Raw genomic sequence first — 16,406 nt, forward strand, 5'->3', positions numbered from 1 at the left:
TCAGACTTATGAATTTGTATCATATGTCCTTCCCTATTTGTTTTTTCCTTTTATCAAGGTATACTCGAGGCATGTTGCTAAGAGACTGAGATATAAATGCAACAAATCAAAAGACACAGTGGGGCTATTTGGAGCTCCTCAAGTATTTTATTGTGTTTGTTGGCTCTATATTTCTCTAGTTAGAAAGGCCATGAGGCCTTTGGTATTATAATCTGGACTCAGTGACTCCAAAGGGAACTAGAGGTTTTGACTCCATGCTCACTATCATGTGTACATGGATATTTTAAGGCTATAGATTGATATCAGTGGATTACAATTCATTTTGGGCTTGTGGGATCAATATCAATATACAAATTAGTATTAATGTAGTAACGGAAAAAAACTGTTGCTACATTATGCAATCTAGACTAGAACAGTCAGGACATGATACAACTATATGGTAGCTTTTCCATCACTTAATGAAAACAAGGTTGGATGACACCACCACGCAATAAGGAGGGTCGTTATTTCTCGTTTCTAATTGGGCACACCCCTCAAACCGGACCCCTACATTCTTGCTCTCTGACTGGCTCACATGCTTTTTAAACCACACCGTGAACCTAACAGACAGCCTTCCCTTGAGCAACCTAGACGCCAGTCCGTTGACAGCTATGCGCCTCCCACATAGAGCGATCCGTCGGCTGATGTGGAGCCAGTGCGCTGAGGACCAATCGAAAGCCTTCGCTTTGCGTGCGGGAGATGTTCAAGATTTCTGCAACTGTAGCTTTTGTGCGCGGGTTAAAGAATGATAACTTTTAATGAAAACAGGCATAAAGGGCCAGTGGTGGTGGTCAGCTTTGCCTCTCCAACTCCAAACTGCTCAACCCAAGTTGTCCCTCTAACATACTCAATTCTAATTCACTCAGTCCTGCACACAGCCAACAAAATCTTAACATCTTCATCTCTGCCACCTCCAACTCTGCTTCCTGTTGTTTTGCTGTCTATTGCTTTGAATGGTGGAATTAATGGCTTTAAGATAATTTTTCTACTAATTTTACTCTTTGGATCTTTGGCTGGCTCTCAAAAGGTGACTTAAATTCCTCTCCAGTGCATACCTCCACCTCTCCTGATTCTCTTCAACCTCCTTCATCGTCTCATTAAGCATCAGAATTTTGTCTGCCAGCATTATTAAAAAAAATATCAACACAATAATGTAAATGATTAAACATGAACAACAGCAGAAGGACCGTGGCAGTCTGATAAATACAGTCAGTTAATGTTGATGTATTACAGGTGATCTCCAATATTTTGCTCTTTACAGAATTTGCTTGTTACCGTTGCATATTTGCATCATATCAACATTTTATTTAACATGTACTGATGAAAAATATTATATTTTGGTCAGGTGTAAGGCCTCCTTCTTCAGAATCATCGTTATTTATTTAAGATTATAGGATTAAAAGTGTGCATATATGCCTATAGTGACGTCTGAAAGAAACAAATTAGGAACTGTTGCTTGCATTCTTCGTAACACTGTCAAACACTTGTCAACCAAAGTCGATCTTGAACCGAACTTGCTCTGCTACGTGACGACGCCGGGGCGTGGCCTCTCAGTTTTCCTAGGCAGCTCCACGCTCTCCGCTGACAGTGAGCGTAGCTAACTGTCACGCACTGGAGTGTGGTGCCATTCAATCTGAGAGGCTAGCCTGTGATCTAATTTATCCGGAGCAGTCACCTCGGGAGCACTTAGCTTTTATAAGACGCTCGGGACTCGTTTTAACTCGTTGTTGACAGGCGACAAAGGGACTCGACAAAGATGTCCAAAGACACGGAAGGAAAGAGTGAGAAAATTATGGATATGGAGAGCAAGGTTCTGTGGTACCCGGATTCTAAGAGGAACACACAGATGGATAAGTTTAGGATACAGGTCAACCAGGACTACGGGCTTAATCTGGGTGAGTGGGGTCGGAGGGAGGGAGCCAGACAGGCTCCAGAGTAGGTGTGCTGGAGAGAATACAAGTCGGATTATTGTGCCTACGAAGCTGCATAACTCAGCTGGATAGAAAAACAGAAACGAGCAGCATCTCTCCCTTTTGCTATGTGTCAGTTCATGTTTTAAAGGCAGTACGATACCTCGCAATCGGCACAGTGTAGTGATGGCTTGCTGTGGAGCATTTCAAGCTAGCTTATTACCATTTGAACACATGTAAAGAACATGTATAGGCGGTGAATCAGCATAAACAAATCTACGAATTTATTGTCTTAGAAGAGTTTTATTAAGGATGACCTACAACCACTCAACCACTCCCTGTTCAGTAATTAGCCGTTTACAAGCCTGTGGTTTCATGTTTTGATTACTTCCAGCTCGGAACTGAAAGACTGTGCGCCTGCAGAGCTGCCAGGATGGAAGAGAGCGGCCTGTTTTAATTGTCTTTCTAGTACCGTGACATTTTAAAGAAACAGGATTTTAAAGGAATGCTGAAAAACATGGTCAGCCGGCTAATGAATAAGTAGAGAGGAGACGAAGATAGAAGGATTGGTGCATCAGTGTAGATAGCTGGAGGGAATTGTGTGGTTGAAACAATAAAAATAGTATCATCCTATTTTCAACGTGCTGATATCCACATTTCTATTTTCTTAAATCTGGTGTTCCTAATTTCACCAGGTGTTCTGATCCTTGCAGTGTTCCTACATTCCTATAGTGATTAAGTAGATCTCATGGAGAGCAAAACTTTTCCTGTAAATAAAAAGATCTGGCTGTCAGGAATAAGGACCACTTCCCTCTGCTGAAGGTTTTTTCCCAGATAAATTGCAATTTTATTTTGAGTAAGGGTTTAGGAAAGAAGAGATGCCAAAATGTTTCATATCAAAATGTTTCAGTTGGCCTAAGGGGTGCTTATACTAATGTCTGCTCTGATCTCTACAGTCTTTATTTTTACAATAGTAATTGAAAACTTTTGTTCTCAAATAATGACCAATCTTTTGTCTTCTAGCCAACTACAGTGACCTGTACCAGTGGTCAGTGGACTCCTACCCAGAGTTCTGGGGAGAGGTTTGGCGCTTTTGTGGAGTCGTGAGCTCAAAGCCATATGAAGAGGTGAGTCCAACCTTCATGTATGTCATAACCTAAAAATGGGAATAGAGAAATGTGTGTATTTCTTATCCCAGTTTTAAAGCCAAAGACTACATTTCTAAACAGTTTAGGTCACTAAAACATATAGTATTTAATATTTTACTGTACATCAATATAATGGCTATGCTAAACTGAAAACCCAACTAGAAATGAAGAAGGGTTCAGCGATTTTAAATAACGATAATTATTTAATTTCCTGTTTCATCGTCCTAATGCTGCTTAGTTCCAGGATATACCCTCTCACGTGGGTGTGTGAGGTAATAAATAGTGTCTCACACTGTAGTGTGTAGTTCACACGCCCCTTCTGTACACATGGTTAATGTTTCCTCTTCACTCCTTTGTCTAAGCAGACAATAAATAGAGGACAGGCAAACAATTAGCCAGTCAATCAAGCAGTTTGTTACAGTCATGCACTGTGGGCTGCACTGTTATATCCCAGTGTTGCCTTGGAGTTTTCTAGGAAATTGTTTATCTTACTTTTAAAATTTTGTTTTTAATTCTTAAATTTTGTTGCAAATACAGTAAAAAGCAGAAAAGGAGAGCATAGCAGTTATGAAATATTATTGTTTGGACAATTTCACGAGAACGATAGAAAGCATCAGAGCTTCTCTGATGTGTCACTCCCCTCTGTGTGTTTTTGCTGTGTGCTTTTATCAGGTGGTGGATGTATCCAAACGCATCTCAGATGTTCCCGAGTGGTTTAAAGGGGCTCGGCTCAACTACGCTGAGAACCTGCTCAAACATGCAGACCATGACAAAGTGGCTCTCTACGCTGCAAGTATGTATATACTTAAGGGTGTATTGTGCTGATGAAGGTATAAGAAATTAAAAATGACAGTTCTGCACCTGATTTTATGATGCTTTAATGGGGGATAACTTCCCTAATCCTGGAGCCAACTCCACACATGTTAATGGGAATTTTTTAAAATGACACCACAAGGCACTCATTTTCTCTTTATTCTCCATCATAAACATATCTCTTAGCGCTCATATAATGTTTGGATTTCTGTTCAGTTTTTTAGCTCTTATTGTTTTTATTACTAGTCCTTCTTTTAATGGTGAATTTTAATGCGCTTTTTCCACCACTAATTGTGCAATGTTGTCTCTTGTGTTTTTCTTCCCTGTGCCACACAGATTGTAATTACTTACTGATTTATTTAATCTTCATGTTTGTTTGAGCTTTTTTTCAGTGCAGAGTTGGGAGAGTAGTTGGGCACAGGATTGATGCGTTGTTGTGCATGAGGCTTCATACGTCACTTTGTTATTAGATTAACGGTTCTCTGTCAGGTAATAATGGATAGGTCTGCTTTTATTGCTATGTGTGTGTATATATATGAGGCAAAGTGGGCCCTTGCTCCTGTGTGCAAGCTCCCTCAGGAGCTGTAACACAATTATAAGAAGCCCCATCGGTCACAATGCTGTGCAGCCTCTAAATGTCAGTAAACTATTACTTAGAGAGATAAGAGGACTCTTCCGGTCTGTGGTACTGGATGACGTTGCTCTTTCTTTGTTAAAAATCTTATCTTTCCCATATAACTTCATTTTCTGCAATGTGCGAGATGCCAGGTTATGACATCAGATACACTGTGCTGTCACTACCAACTTGCTTTTTTTTAAATGAGAAGGATAACAGGTGCAAAGTGGCATATGATCTTCTTCTTCTACCCTAACCTAAGGGGCTAAACCTAACCAAGTAGTTTTTAGTGCTTAAACTCAACCAGTGGGAGAAAAATGCTGTTGAAGCTGATAAACCTGCAATATGTTCACCCTTCCTCTTGCAACTTTATTGCAGCAATATCAAAACACATCTTTTGTGTAATAAGAGAGCCACAAGTGCCATCCAACAAAACAACATTATGTTACAACCTGAGATAGGAGCGTCAATTCACAAATTGATTACCAACAGAGAAAAATCAAGTGACTGAATTCCTTTTTACTGATTTCCATATTAACCTTTTGGATTTTACAAATATATTTTTGTTTCTGTTTAGGTGTCTTAATTTTACTCTGTGTTTTTATCTATCAGAGGAGGCAAATGAGGAAATTGTGAAGGTGACTTTTGGAGAACTGAGGCGTGATGTTGCATTGTTTGCTGCAGCCATGAGGAAGATGGGAGTCCAGACTGGAGACAGGGTCGTAGGTGAGTCAGGTGTTTAAAGCCTGGTAGCCACACGCTGGTTAATAGCTCATAATTTAGTTCACTGTGATGTGTTAGTTTGTTTCCCTTTAACTCCTGTCCTTTACAACCTCTTCACTTCATCCCTTACTTCTGTCAGTGTGTTCCATGTACTCACTGGTAAGGTCGGCTGGCTGTTCTGGCTCAGGTTGCAGCCTCTTTCTGAATGGTGCCATTTATTTTTTCAAAGTTCATATTTGTATAGGGAGGTGCTTGTTTTTTTTTTTCAGCCACCACCATTAAGTTTGTTCATATAGCGTCAAGAGTCTGCTGCTGGCTGCGGAAACATATACTGGGCTATCTGGCGATTAGATACGTTGGAGTTTTCAAGCACAGACTGTGAACTTGGTGTGTGGCGAACTTATTATCAGCATCATTCCAGTCTGATTATAGTTGTTGTAGTACTTATGATTAATTTTAAAAAATTACATTTACAAGATCCAGATGAGTATCATTAAATAATGAGATTACCTTTTGTTTTGTTTTGGGGTTTTTTGCCACCATAAAGTTTTAGAATTGTTCATGATTTCTTCACCTGCAGTGGGTTCATACTTTAAAGGTGATGCATGGTTCACAACACTGAGCCTTATCAGTCACTGTCTGTTTCATTATGTGGTATGTGACAAAAATCCAACAATGACACGGCACTTGCCATTTTCTTAGGTGCATCTGTTCAACTGCTTATTAAACCAAATATCTAATCAATCTCCCAATCACACTGGAGCAACTCAGTGCTTTTCAGCACGTAGGCATGGTCAGGGCAGCCTGCTGAAGTTCACACTGAGCATCAGATATGGGAAGAAAGTTGTTTTAAGTGACTTTGAACATGGCGTGGTTGCTAGTGCCAGAAGGTATTCCTGAGAATGTCTGAGTATTTCAGAACCTGCTGATCTCCTGGGATTCACCCACACAACCATCTCAAAGAGAATGGTCTTTAAAAAAAAGGGGTGAAAAAGGGAACATCCAGTGAGCGTCACTTCTGTGGGTGAAAATGCTTTGTTCATGAGAGAGGTCAGAGGAGACTGGTCAGATTGCTTCAAGCTGATGGCAAAGCAAGTCAAATAATCACTTATTTCAACAAAGGTATGCAGAAGAGCATCTGTGAAAATGTGGAACCTGCAGCTGGGCTACAGCAAGAGAAGACCACAGTGGGTACCACTCCTGTCTAAGAAGGAAGCTAAGAATAAGAAACTGAGGCTGCAGTTTGCACGGGCTCACAAAAATTGGACAATAGAAGATTGTTTAAATGTCAGAACATATCTGAGTATTGTCGCTGACTGTGTCCATCCCTTTATGGCCACAGTGTACCCATTATGTGATGGCTGCTTCCAGTAGGATATTGTACCATATTACAAAGCTCAAAAATCTAAGCCTGTTTGAACAGGCTGTACTCACCATCAGATCAGATCTGAGTCCAATAGAGCACCTTTGGGATGTTTGGGATGTGGCAGACTGGGAGATGTCAGGGACATGCAGGTGACAAATGAAGTGAGTGTCTATTGACATGTCTATACTGTGGTATTATCAGGGAGTTCAGTTACACTAAGATTTTTCAGATCTTAGTATGTATAAAAAAAATATTCTGACCATCGTCAGTAGGGTGCTAGAATCCGAAGTCATAAAGTAAATCAAGGAGGGGTTGCTGCTTTTGTTACAAGGCAACAACGTGGCAAATCTCTAAGACTGTTTATGAGCTTATTGTTTGGTTTCTGAGCTGGGTCTGTTGAGGAATGGTCACGGTGTATATGAAAGGTTCTGGCTATGTGTGTTCAGAAGGAAGATGAATATTGCGGTAGGGAGATCCATTAGCTAAATGACCTGTTCTCTGTGGGAATCTCATTAGAAAGACGAGAAGGATGGAGAAAGGCAGAGGGGGGCTAGAGAAACAGGGAAAAGGAGAGAGACCAGCTACATCATTCCTTTTTTCTCCTTTATCCCAATTACTTTCCTCGCATGTCTAAACACGAATGTGTGTGTGTGTGTGTGTGTGTTTAAGACAGAAACGTCCTTGTCCCCCAAGTTGTAGCTGAAATGTCTTGTCAGTGTCTGTAATCCAGGAGATATATAAGCACTTAGCTGATGAAGCCTGGCATGCTTTGTAGTGGACCCTGGGCCAAACTCGCACACACATACACATGTATTCTCCCGTTCACGTGCTTTTCATTGCTCTCCTCGGTCCCTTTAACTTCAGCATAATCCTACACCTTGTTAAGAAGCCTCTATCTTGCCTGACCACCATTCAGCCGCTACTTCTTTTGATTTTTGTGTTATTTAAACACATACTTAAACTAAACTAAGTATACGGAGTATACGTGTGTTTCAGTTATAGCAATTGCAGCAGTAGTTGCATTTATGTATTAAGCTAAAAGGAACAGAAGGTTTAAAAAAAAAAATTGTTTATCATCCAATTTGTTTGTTACCTATTGGCTACCCCCGTTAGACTTCCTTGTCCAAGAAAAGTTTGGTTTTAATTTGGTTGGTTTTAATACTAATATTAATATTAAAAAAATAAAAGGTTCTTATGTTGCCTTACTATTACTGAGAAGTATTAGATCACATCTCTAAAATAAAATTTGTTTTATTTATTTTTTATTTCATTATTGTTAACTATAGTAACATCTCTGGTTTTACAGATCAGTTTTGACTCATGCATATTTACTTTAAGAAAAGAGTTTAAAAAAAGGGGGCAGCTCAGATTTAAATATTTTTGCTTTGTTGTGTTTTTATTTTGCTCACCATGGTACGTTTCCTCCTGAGAAGATCTTGTCCAACATCATAGATGGCAAACAAATTGTTACATGTGATATTGTGACCCCTGCAGTCCAGTAGTCATATCAAGGACTAGACGTTTTCCTTTATTTTTCTCAAGGAATGACACTCACAGGTTTGCCTTTTCCAAAACTTCCAGTACTCTTCAATTCCATGCATAGCTGGTTCACATCACATTATGTCATGTTCGCCTGACTTGCTGGGCATGTATTGCCAGAAGGAGCATTTTCCATGGAAAGGGGCAAAACATTCATCTACTGTCACCTCTGCCCCTGGGTTGAACATCAGTGAAAGGAGCTGGATCCATCTCTTCCATATATCCCTATGTCAGATGTTACTCTAGTATCGCTGTTGTAAAATCTGAGGACTCCTGATATTATTCAAAAGGTCTGAAGTGATATTGTTCCTGGGAAATTTGGTCTGTAAGTGATGATGTATGAACCCTGCTTCTGGGTTCAAACTACTCTGCGTTTATTAAGGTTGTTGTGTTTTTAATATGTTTTAATGCTTTGTATCTTGTTCTATTTAATCTGAACAAGCCCCTAAAAAGGCAGTAATCATTGTCGGCCTCTCTCGGTTTTTATTACCACTATTCATTTTAAAGCTCAGTTTTTAAAACCTTACGATGTAACTACAGCCCAGCCCATGCAGCAGTAAATGAATGACTGACTTTGTATTGTGGATGGATTATCTCAGTTGTTCTCCCGACTGAAGTTTAGTCCGTTTACAGCATCTTTTTCCTGCCATGCAATTGCATTTGTCCCTAACCATCGGGAACCCTCACGTTAACTTTTACTGAATGGAAAAAAGTTAGCATTCATCCTCATGCTTCACTGTGTTTATGTTAATGCTTACCATAGCTGTGTAGCTATCCACCATGTAGCACATCAGTATAGACCAGCTACCCCAACTTCAGTAACCCTACACAACGTCACTGTTTCAGCAGAAGCAGGAGCAGCTTCAGCACCTGTTACCTCCTTATCAGATGTATCTATATTTATCTATATCATCGTCCTTCTCAGAAAGAGGGTCATCCATACTGCTATGCTGTTGATGCAGAAGATATGATCCAGAGCTTTCATTTAAAATCCATTTTCATTGAGGCAGTGGAGATAAAGGGGGCTGTTTGCTCAGGGAAGGAGACAAACAGGTAAATAGAGAAGCCCCTAACTTCTCTCTGACAGTGTTGGTAAGCAGAGTGTGTTCATGATTTCAGTTTTAGCACTTTTATTGTTTTATAGCGTTATATTATAACTGGTTCAAAACAGACCCCAACAACATAAATGTCCTAATTTTCACCAGAGGATTTTATAATTTAATGAAATTGTTCTTTTCTTTTTAGTTTTGTTTAAATAAAGTTTAAATAGAGACTCCTGACAAAGTCAAAAAGCCTTGATGCAATAAAATAAATGTAAAAAGCACTTTAAAACTTAAAAAAGGGTCATTGCTGGGAATCACTTCACTCAGTAATTCCCAGCTTATTTAAAACCTTGCAGGCTCAGTATGTAGTTTTCAGTTTTACGTAGGTATTTACTTAATTTTTTGTTTGTTTGTTTCAGGAAAAAAAACATTATCGAATTATAGTAGCCAATGTGGCTAAATAACTGGATCACACTAAAGTGCTTACTGTCAACATGAGGAGAAATTTGTCTCTTATTCATTGCCAACATGCACGTATACTTGACACCTTAGCATTCATGAATAAACTGGTAGGGCAGTGTGTTATACTGATGCGTAAGCAATACTCTCACAGTGTAACAAATTAGTCTTTCATAATAACAGCCACAGAGGCCGTCAAACAGGTTTTGGTAGTAAGATTACGATCCGTGACGTAATTTGCTCCCGGCCAAGGTAAGGAGATATTAGTCTAGGAGCCAGCGTAGCAGGGTGGTGATCTGTCAGCCCAAGATGTTATCAGGCAGTATCAGCATCCTTATTGCAGCAAGAGTATGCATAATAACCATAAAAATCAATTTATACATAGGGATTATCAATATAGTTGCTATTTGCCTTTGACCAGTCAGCTTGTCTAGCAGGAACTACCAGTTGTTTTATGCTTTATTAGTTTAGATAAGACACATTATGAACAGCTCTATGTTTAAAGGTAGCATGGTAGCTCCAGTCATGCGTTTATTACGACTTTGTCATGCATGTCATAATGATCTAGCTTTTTTCCTGCTCAAATGAAACATTGATCAATCAAAACTCAAATGCAGTAGATTTGGTAATTTTTGGAACTTTTATGGCCTGTATTTGTATAGCGCTTTACTAGTCCCTAAGCACCCCAAAGCGCTTTACACATCCAGTCATCCACCCATTCACACACACATTCACACACTGGTGATGGTGAGCTACATTGTAGCCACAGCCACCCTGGGGCGCACTGACAGAGGCGAGGCTGCCGAACACTGGCTCCACCGGGCCCTCTGACCACCACCAGTAGGCAACGGATGAAGTGTCTTGCCCAAGGACACAACGACCGAGACTGTCCAAGCCGGGGCTCGAACCGGCAACCTTCCGACTACAAGGCGAACTCCCAACTCTTGAGCCACAATCGCCCCTTTATGATGTCTGGAGGCTGGAGGGAAGTTAATTTGAACAGTTTACAGTGGGATTGTCCCAAAAACACAAAACGGGGTTAGCTAGAAAGGTCTGACTGTGCTGAATCAGCAACATATTAGCAACTTATTAGTTAATTGTCTAAAATATATGTGTTATTGGCACAGCATAAGCTTATAAGTGTATAATAAGCTTAGAGACATTGTAACATTGCAAGGTCAAAATTATAATTTAAGTTTACTCTATGAAAGGATTACCAATAATAATAATGGATTGCATTTATATAGCACTTTTCGAGACCCTCAAAGCGTTTTACAATTCCACTATTCATTCACTCTCACATTCACACACTGGTGGAAGCAAGCTACAGTTGTAGCCACAGCTGCCCTGGGGCAGACTGACAGAAGCGAGGCTGCCATATCACGCCATCGGCCCCTCTGGCCAACACCAGTAGGCGGTAGGGAGAAGGATCTTGCCCAAGGACACAACGACCGAGACTGTCCGAGCTGGGGCTCGAACCAGCAACCTTCCGACTATAAGACGAACTGCCAACTCTTGAGCCATGATCGCCCACATTGCTATTAATTATTCTTTACTTTTCTCTGTTTGCTTGCTTGCCTTGGTCACCATTTCACTTATTGATCCAGGAATATGTCACTGCAAGACAGTAGTTATGGTCTCAGTTCAACTTGTTAAGAATGAAATATTCCTGAGTATTTCCTCGCTCTTCTTTGTATCCAGATTGTTTTATTTCACCGTCTCTCTCTCTACATGTGTTTCTTCTTCGTTTCTTTGATATTTTCCAAGATTCTGTCATTTAAGTTTCCCCCCTATGTGAACTGACTGTGAAGTTTTTCAGTATGACTACAGATAAGACTACAAAAGCACAGCTGTTTTATTGTACTACTTTTGAATAGCATATGACTACAGAGCCTGACAAATAAAGCTAATTTTTGCTGCTTTGAAATCTGATTAATCTATGTGCATTCTGGCTCTGAAGTGTTCTAAACGAGTTACTGTGTACTTGTACTACTTTTCTATATCTTTATATTTTTAAAAGTCATCATATTCATGCTAATTTTTTAATAAGGAAACCTTCATTTAAAATTCTGCACTGAACTGTATTATCCTCCTCTCCCTTCCCGTGTTAGGCTACCTACCCAATGGTATCCATGCAGTGGAGGCAATGTTAGCCGCAGCCAGCATTGGAGCTATTTGGAGCTCAACATCTGTTGACTTTGGAGTCAATGTAAGGACTTTCCTTTATTTCTTAATTTATATATGTTTGAGTCTGACTTTTTTTTTCCTCTGCTGAATTAAAGCTGTAATAAACCAGCTGTATTTAATCTTAGATGTAGTTTATATATTTGTGGATGTAAGTTAGGTAGTAGTATACCTGTAGTAGTATTAGGGTTGTTGTATTATATTTCCTCTTGGTCTTTCATCAGCTCTTATTGGAGGATCGGGGAGTAGACTTTGCCTTTAAGATTTCTTTCCGAGTCTTTTTTTGCCTTTGGTCTCAGCATGTTTTGATCTTCTACTACCCCTACTGGCAGATCAGAGAATTACCATTGCTACCATGAAATAACCTGTGGATTTGGATTCTGCTCCACTCTTGTTTCCTTTTTGTTATAAAAGGGTTTTATTTTATTATGTATTTTATTATTCTATTTTATTATTGTATTCCGTTATTATTCTAGGTTTATCTTGAAAGTGTGTATGTGTGGAGTGTTTTGGTTTTTTTGGGGGGGGGGCGTTGTTTGTTTGTTTGTTTGTTTTCTCTTGAAGGTGTGTGTTTTTCTCAGATATAAGGGTTTTCTATATATTTGTTCTTAATTAAATTCCTAATTTTGAACTCTGTCTTTCTCTTTTTTTTAGGGCGTCCTTGACAGGTTTTCTCAAATTCAGCCTAAACTGATCTTCTCTGTTGCTGCTGTAGTGTACAATGGGAAAACACACGACCACATGGAAAAGCTAATCAGTGTTGTGAAAGGTTGGTTTTCATATTGGAGAAAGACATTTAGCAGCAAATAATAAATACATATATATATATATATATATATATATTTACTGACAATAATTAGAAATTAATGACATGATCATAACACTGACATTACTCTGTGCAACTTGCTGGCTTTAACTATGTTTGAGGGTGAAAGAGAACATGAAACTTTAGCCTTTTTCGCGCTCTCTTCTAGGTTTGCCAGACTTGCAGAAAGTTGTTGTGATTCCTTACGCTCGCACCAAACATGAAACTGACCTTTCCAAAATCCCCAACAGGTGTGTGTCTGTAAATAAAATGACACTGTTTTTAAACTGAGAAACAAAAAGAGACATGCTCTACGTCTATTTTACTCTCCCCACAGTGTATTTATGGATGACTTCTTGGCATCTGGGCGTGGCGAGGGTGACCAGTTCCCTCAATTGGAATTTGAGCAGCTTCCCTTCAATCATCCTCTTTTCATCATGTATTCCTCTGGAACCACAGGAGCTCCTAAATGTATGGTCCACTCTGCTGGGGTAAGAAACTCAATGGCTTGCACTTGCTCTGAATTAAAAGACTTTAGTTTAAATACACAAATACACAGTATTTTTCATACACGTGCACACACACACACACACACACACTGCTTATAACTTTATATAATAAAAAAATCACAATGCCATCACTGATTAAAGCCCATGGGTTGCTGTGTATGCTTGTTTGTCCTTGTATAACATAAAACATAATTGCTGTTTTTGTAGCTCATGCTTTGTTACTGCTCCACAAGGGGTAGAGGCAGAGGCAGCTGTCTCACTTACTTAAAAAAAACCCACTCTGGTCACATCTGTTTGCAAAGCTCTCCTGGGCTGACCCATGTGTAAAGAGTCTGATCCTCTCTAAAAGACTAGATTCATATTTTCAGGAAGACAAATAGGGAAAATTTTAAGGAAGCATTTGTTTAGTAAAACATCACATCATCATTAGTGAAACATCGTCGCATCAGTCAGCAGATTGCAGATTGATGCCCAGTTGTCATGAAATTATGGATTGCTGGATTTCCATCTTGTCAACATTGAAAGCATTTCTCATTTATGCTGAGTCTTGAAGCCAATTCCCGACCTTGAAAACAGAAGTTGGAAAAAAAATCATTTAGTTGCTGGATGATTTGTGATGTGTGCTATAGAAATAAAATTTCCTTGATTACACACATCCTGTTTAATATGAGAAAAACCTGTTTTTATGACTTACCAAAATATGAAGGCTTTTTAATGTTATGATATCCATTGTGTGAGTGGAGATTACTTCATGGTCTTATCTGTATTGTTCTTTTTTGAAAGGGCATTAATCCAATTTATTAATTTTTTTTAATGCTGTTGAACATCTTACTGAGATCACTTTTAGTATCCTAACAAAGCAGCTCCAGTAAGACATCTGCTGAAATGGTCTGCTGTTTCATTCCGCTTCCCAACACAAGATGGCAGCAGACCTCCATCGGCAGATCCTAGAAAAGGTTACTTGCTCTCCAGAGAGTGCATGAATGACATTTTCCTGCAACACACCACATCAGAGGTAGGGATGGTGTGAGAAGAATATTTGATTTCAAAAAGACCACTGGACTTTGAAAGCTGGAGCACTCACCATTTCAAATGGTTTAACCCACTCAAACAAATGCATTCAGGCATTTTCACTAAACAGTTGGTCTTGCACTCTGTCTGTCTGAGGGAAGTCTCCCCCAAAAAACAGATTTTTTTTTTGGGACTTTTTCAGTTATCTTGTAATAAAATAATTGCGACATAAGAATACAACAGTGAGTTAGGATCAGCATATGGACCATAAGAAATGGAAAGCATACTCTGAGAGAATGTGAAAGGTAAAGAGCATTCTTACTGAGGGCTCAGGTACACTACAGGCCACATTCCAACAGCACTTTATTCTTTAAAGGCTTTTAGCTGTCATGCACACACTCACACCCTGATGGGTGCATCAAGAGCAATTTAGGGTTCGGTATTTTGCCCAAGGCCAACTTGACAGCCGGGGATCAAACCACTGACCTTCCGATTAGTAGATGACCCGCTCTACCACCTGAGACACAGCTGCGCGGTTCTTAAAAAAGAAAAAAATTCAATTTGATTTTTAATGGGCTCATACTTTGCCTCTCTGCACCCAGTTTTTTTTTTTCCCTTTCCTCCTTTTGCTGTTTCCAACTTGGCTTTTACTCTCTCACCTTCCTTTCACATTGGTTTTATACTCTAAACTTGCGTTCCTTTTACTAAGTTCTTCTTTTAAGATTCTCATCAGGTTAGTTTTCCTCTGCTTTCCCTTCTCTCTCCTACAGTATAGCTTCCTTTTCTTTCTTTCCCTTATTGTCTCTCGCTCTGTCCCCTTCTCTTTCCTTTGTCCCCCCCCCTCCCTTTCTCCCCTTGCAGCCGATAATTGGACAGTAATGCGTTGGTGAAAACATTTCGTACTGTGACGCTGGCAGTCCTCTCTGGCTCAGCCAATTAGCCTGGGTACTGTTGTGCTTTCTGCTTTGTTACGGCTCTGTTAACATGCTGTCAGTAACAAGATGGCACGCACCAAAGGATGGGTATGGCAGCTGAGTCCAGCTAAAGACTATATGCACACACAAACACACGAATACTTGGAGCACCTGTATCTATGTAAGGATGGGCTCAAAACCGAAATACACGGTCAGATACGTGCGTACCCTTCACCAGCAATAATAATGTACCCAGCTGTGATATGCTGGAGACTGTAAGAGAATTCACACTTAACCACAAACTCCCCTTTTAGTCTAAAAATAAAGTGTCATGTGTCGAAGCCTTGTCAGAACTGTTGCATCGAATTTTTTAAACATGAGTGACACGTGTCAAATTTGTGTCAGCTCAATTGAACTAAACTTTACTGACAGATAATAATGAGATAAATCCATTAGATTACTCGTTAGTCTCTAATACTTGTTGTCTTTTTAGGGCTCTCTCATCCAGCATCTGAAAGAACACATTCTCCATGGCAATATGACCAGCAGTGATGTCATCATTTACTACACTACGGTAGGCTCACAACCTGTTCAAAGTGACACACTGTTTGAATATTTCCAAGACCTTTTTAAGAAATGTATTTTAACAGGTCCCCACACTCTCTTTCTCCCATACCTCAAATACCAGCTGGTGTTTAATGTTTAAAAGTTTAACTTTTCATTTGCAAGTCAGGTAAAAAGGCTGAGATTACCAGTGAATCCTTCTATTTTGCATTAACCAATAGTAGTTTTAGTTGATAGTAGCAGTTGATTTACTTGAACAAAACCTCTGATGAATAGGTCAAGTCCACTCAAGTGTCTTCTGAATGATTTCGTTCAAAGATTTTAAACGTGTGGATTTATATCTGTAACACCTTTTTACAAAATTACTTTCTTTTACTCATGTTTTTCTTTTAATATATTCCTTGGATCATGTGAAAATCTGACAGTTTTTTTTGATGTGGTGTCCAAGCATGCATCAACTTAAATTTCCCTGAATTAGAAGTAAACCTGTCATTCATTTGCAATGTATAAGGGTGTTTTCAGATTTTATTCTGTTCTGAGTTCCAGCTATTGGATTCAAGTAATCTGTTGAAATATACATAACATACTTTAGCCGATGTATCTGAATAGCTTGTTTTATTCCTAAAAAGCAGTCAGAAAGACAAATGATAATTATTTAGAGCAAGTCAGAAGATAAACATCATGAAAAGCTTAAACTCATCAAATGTTTGGCAATACCGGCCTGAAATAAATTAAACTTCTTGAGACATTTTATTTAAACTGA

At 39.3% G+C, this 16,406-nt stretch overlaps 1 protein-coding gene across 1 annotated transcript in view; it reads left to right on the plus strand.

The window, feature by feature from the left end:
- The first annotated feature begins 1,795 nt into the window (after positions 1 to 1,795).
- Positions 1,796 to 16,406, plus strand: part of aacs (acetoacetyl-CoA synthetase) — a 38,848-nt gene continuing 24,237 nt past the window's right edge. Inside the window, exons 1-9 of the mRNA XM_003455293.5 lie at positions 1,796 to 1,934; positions 2,973 to 3,076; positions 3,770 to 3,890; positions 5,139 to 5,252; positions 11,768 to 11,865; positions 12,495 to 12,609; positions 12,815 to 12,896; positions 12,983 to 13,136; positions 15,573 to 15,653. Coding sequence (XP_003455341.1) covers positions 1,796 to 1,934; positions 2,973 to 3,076; positions 3,770 to 3,890; positions 5,139 to 5,252; positions 11,768 to 11,865; positions 12,495 to 12,609; positions 12,815 to 12,896; positions 12,983 to 13,136; positions 15,573 to 15,653 — 1,008 coding nt within the window. The remainder of the gene's footprint in view (positions 1,935 to 2,972; positions 3,077 to 3,769; positions 3,891 to 5,138; positions 5,253 to 11,767; positions 11,866 to 12,494; positions 12,610 to 12,814; positions 12,897 to 12,982; positions 13,137 to 15,572; positions 15,654 to 16,406) is intronic.

The sequence above is a fragment of the Oreochromis niloticus genome, linkage group LG12, assembly GCF_001858045.2.
Source record: "Oreochromis niloticus isolate F11D_XX linkage group LG12, O_niloticus_UMD_NMBU, whole genome shotgun sequence".
Lineage (NCBI taxonomy): Eukaryota > Metazoa > Chordata > Actinopteri > Cichliformes > Cichlidae > Oreochromis > Oreochromis niloticus.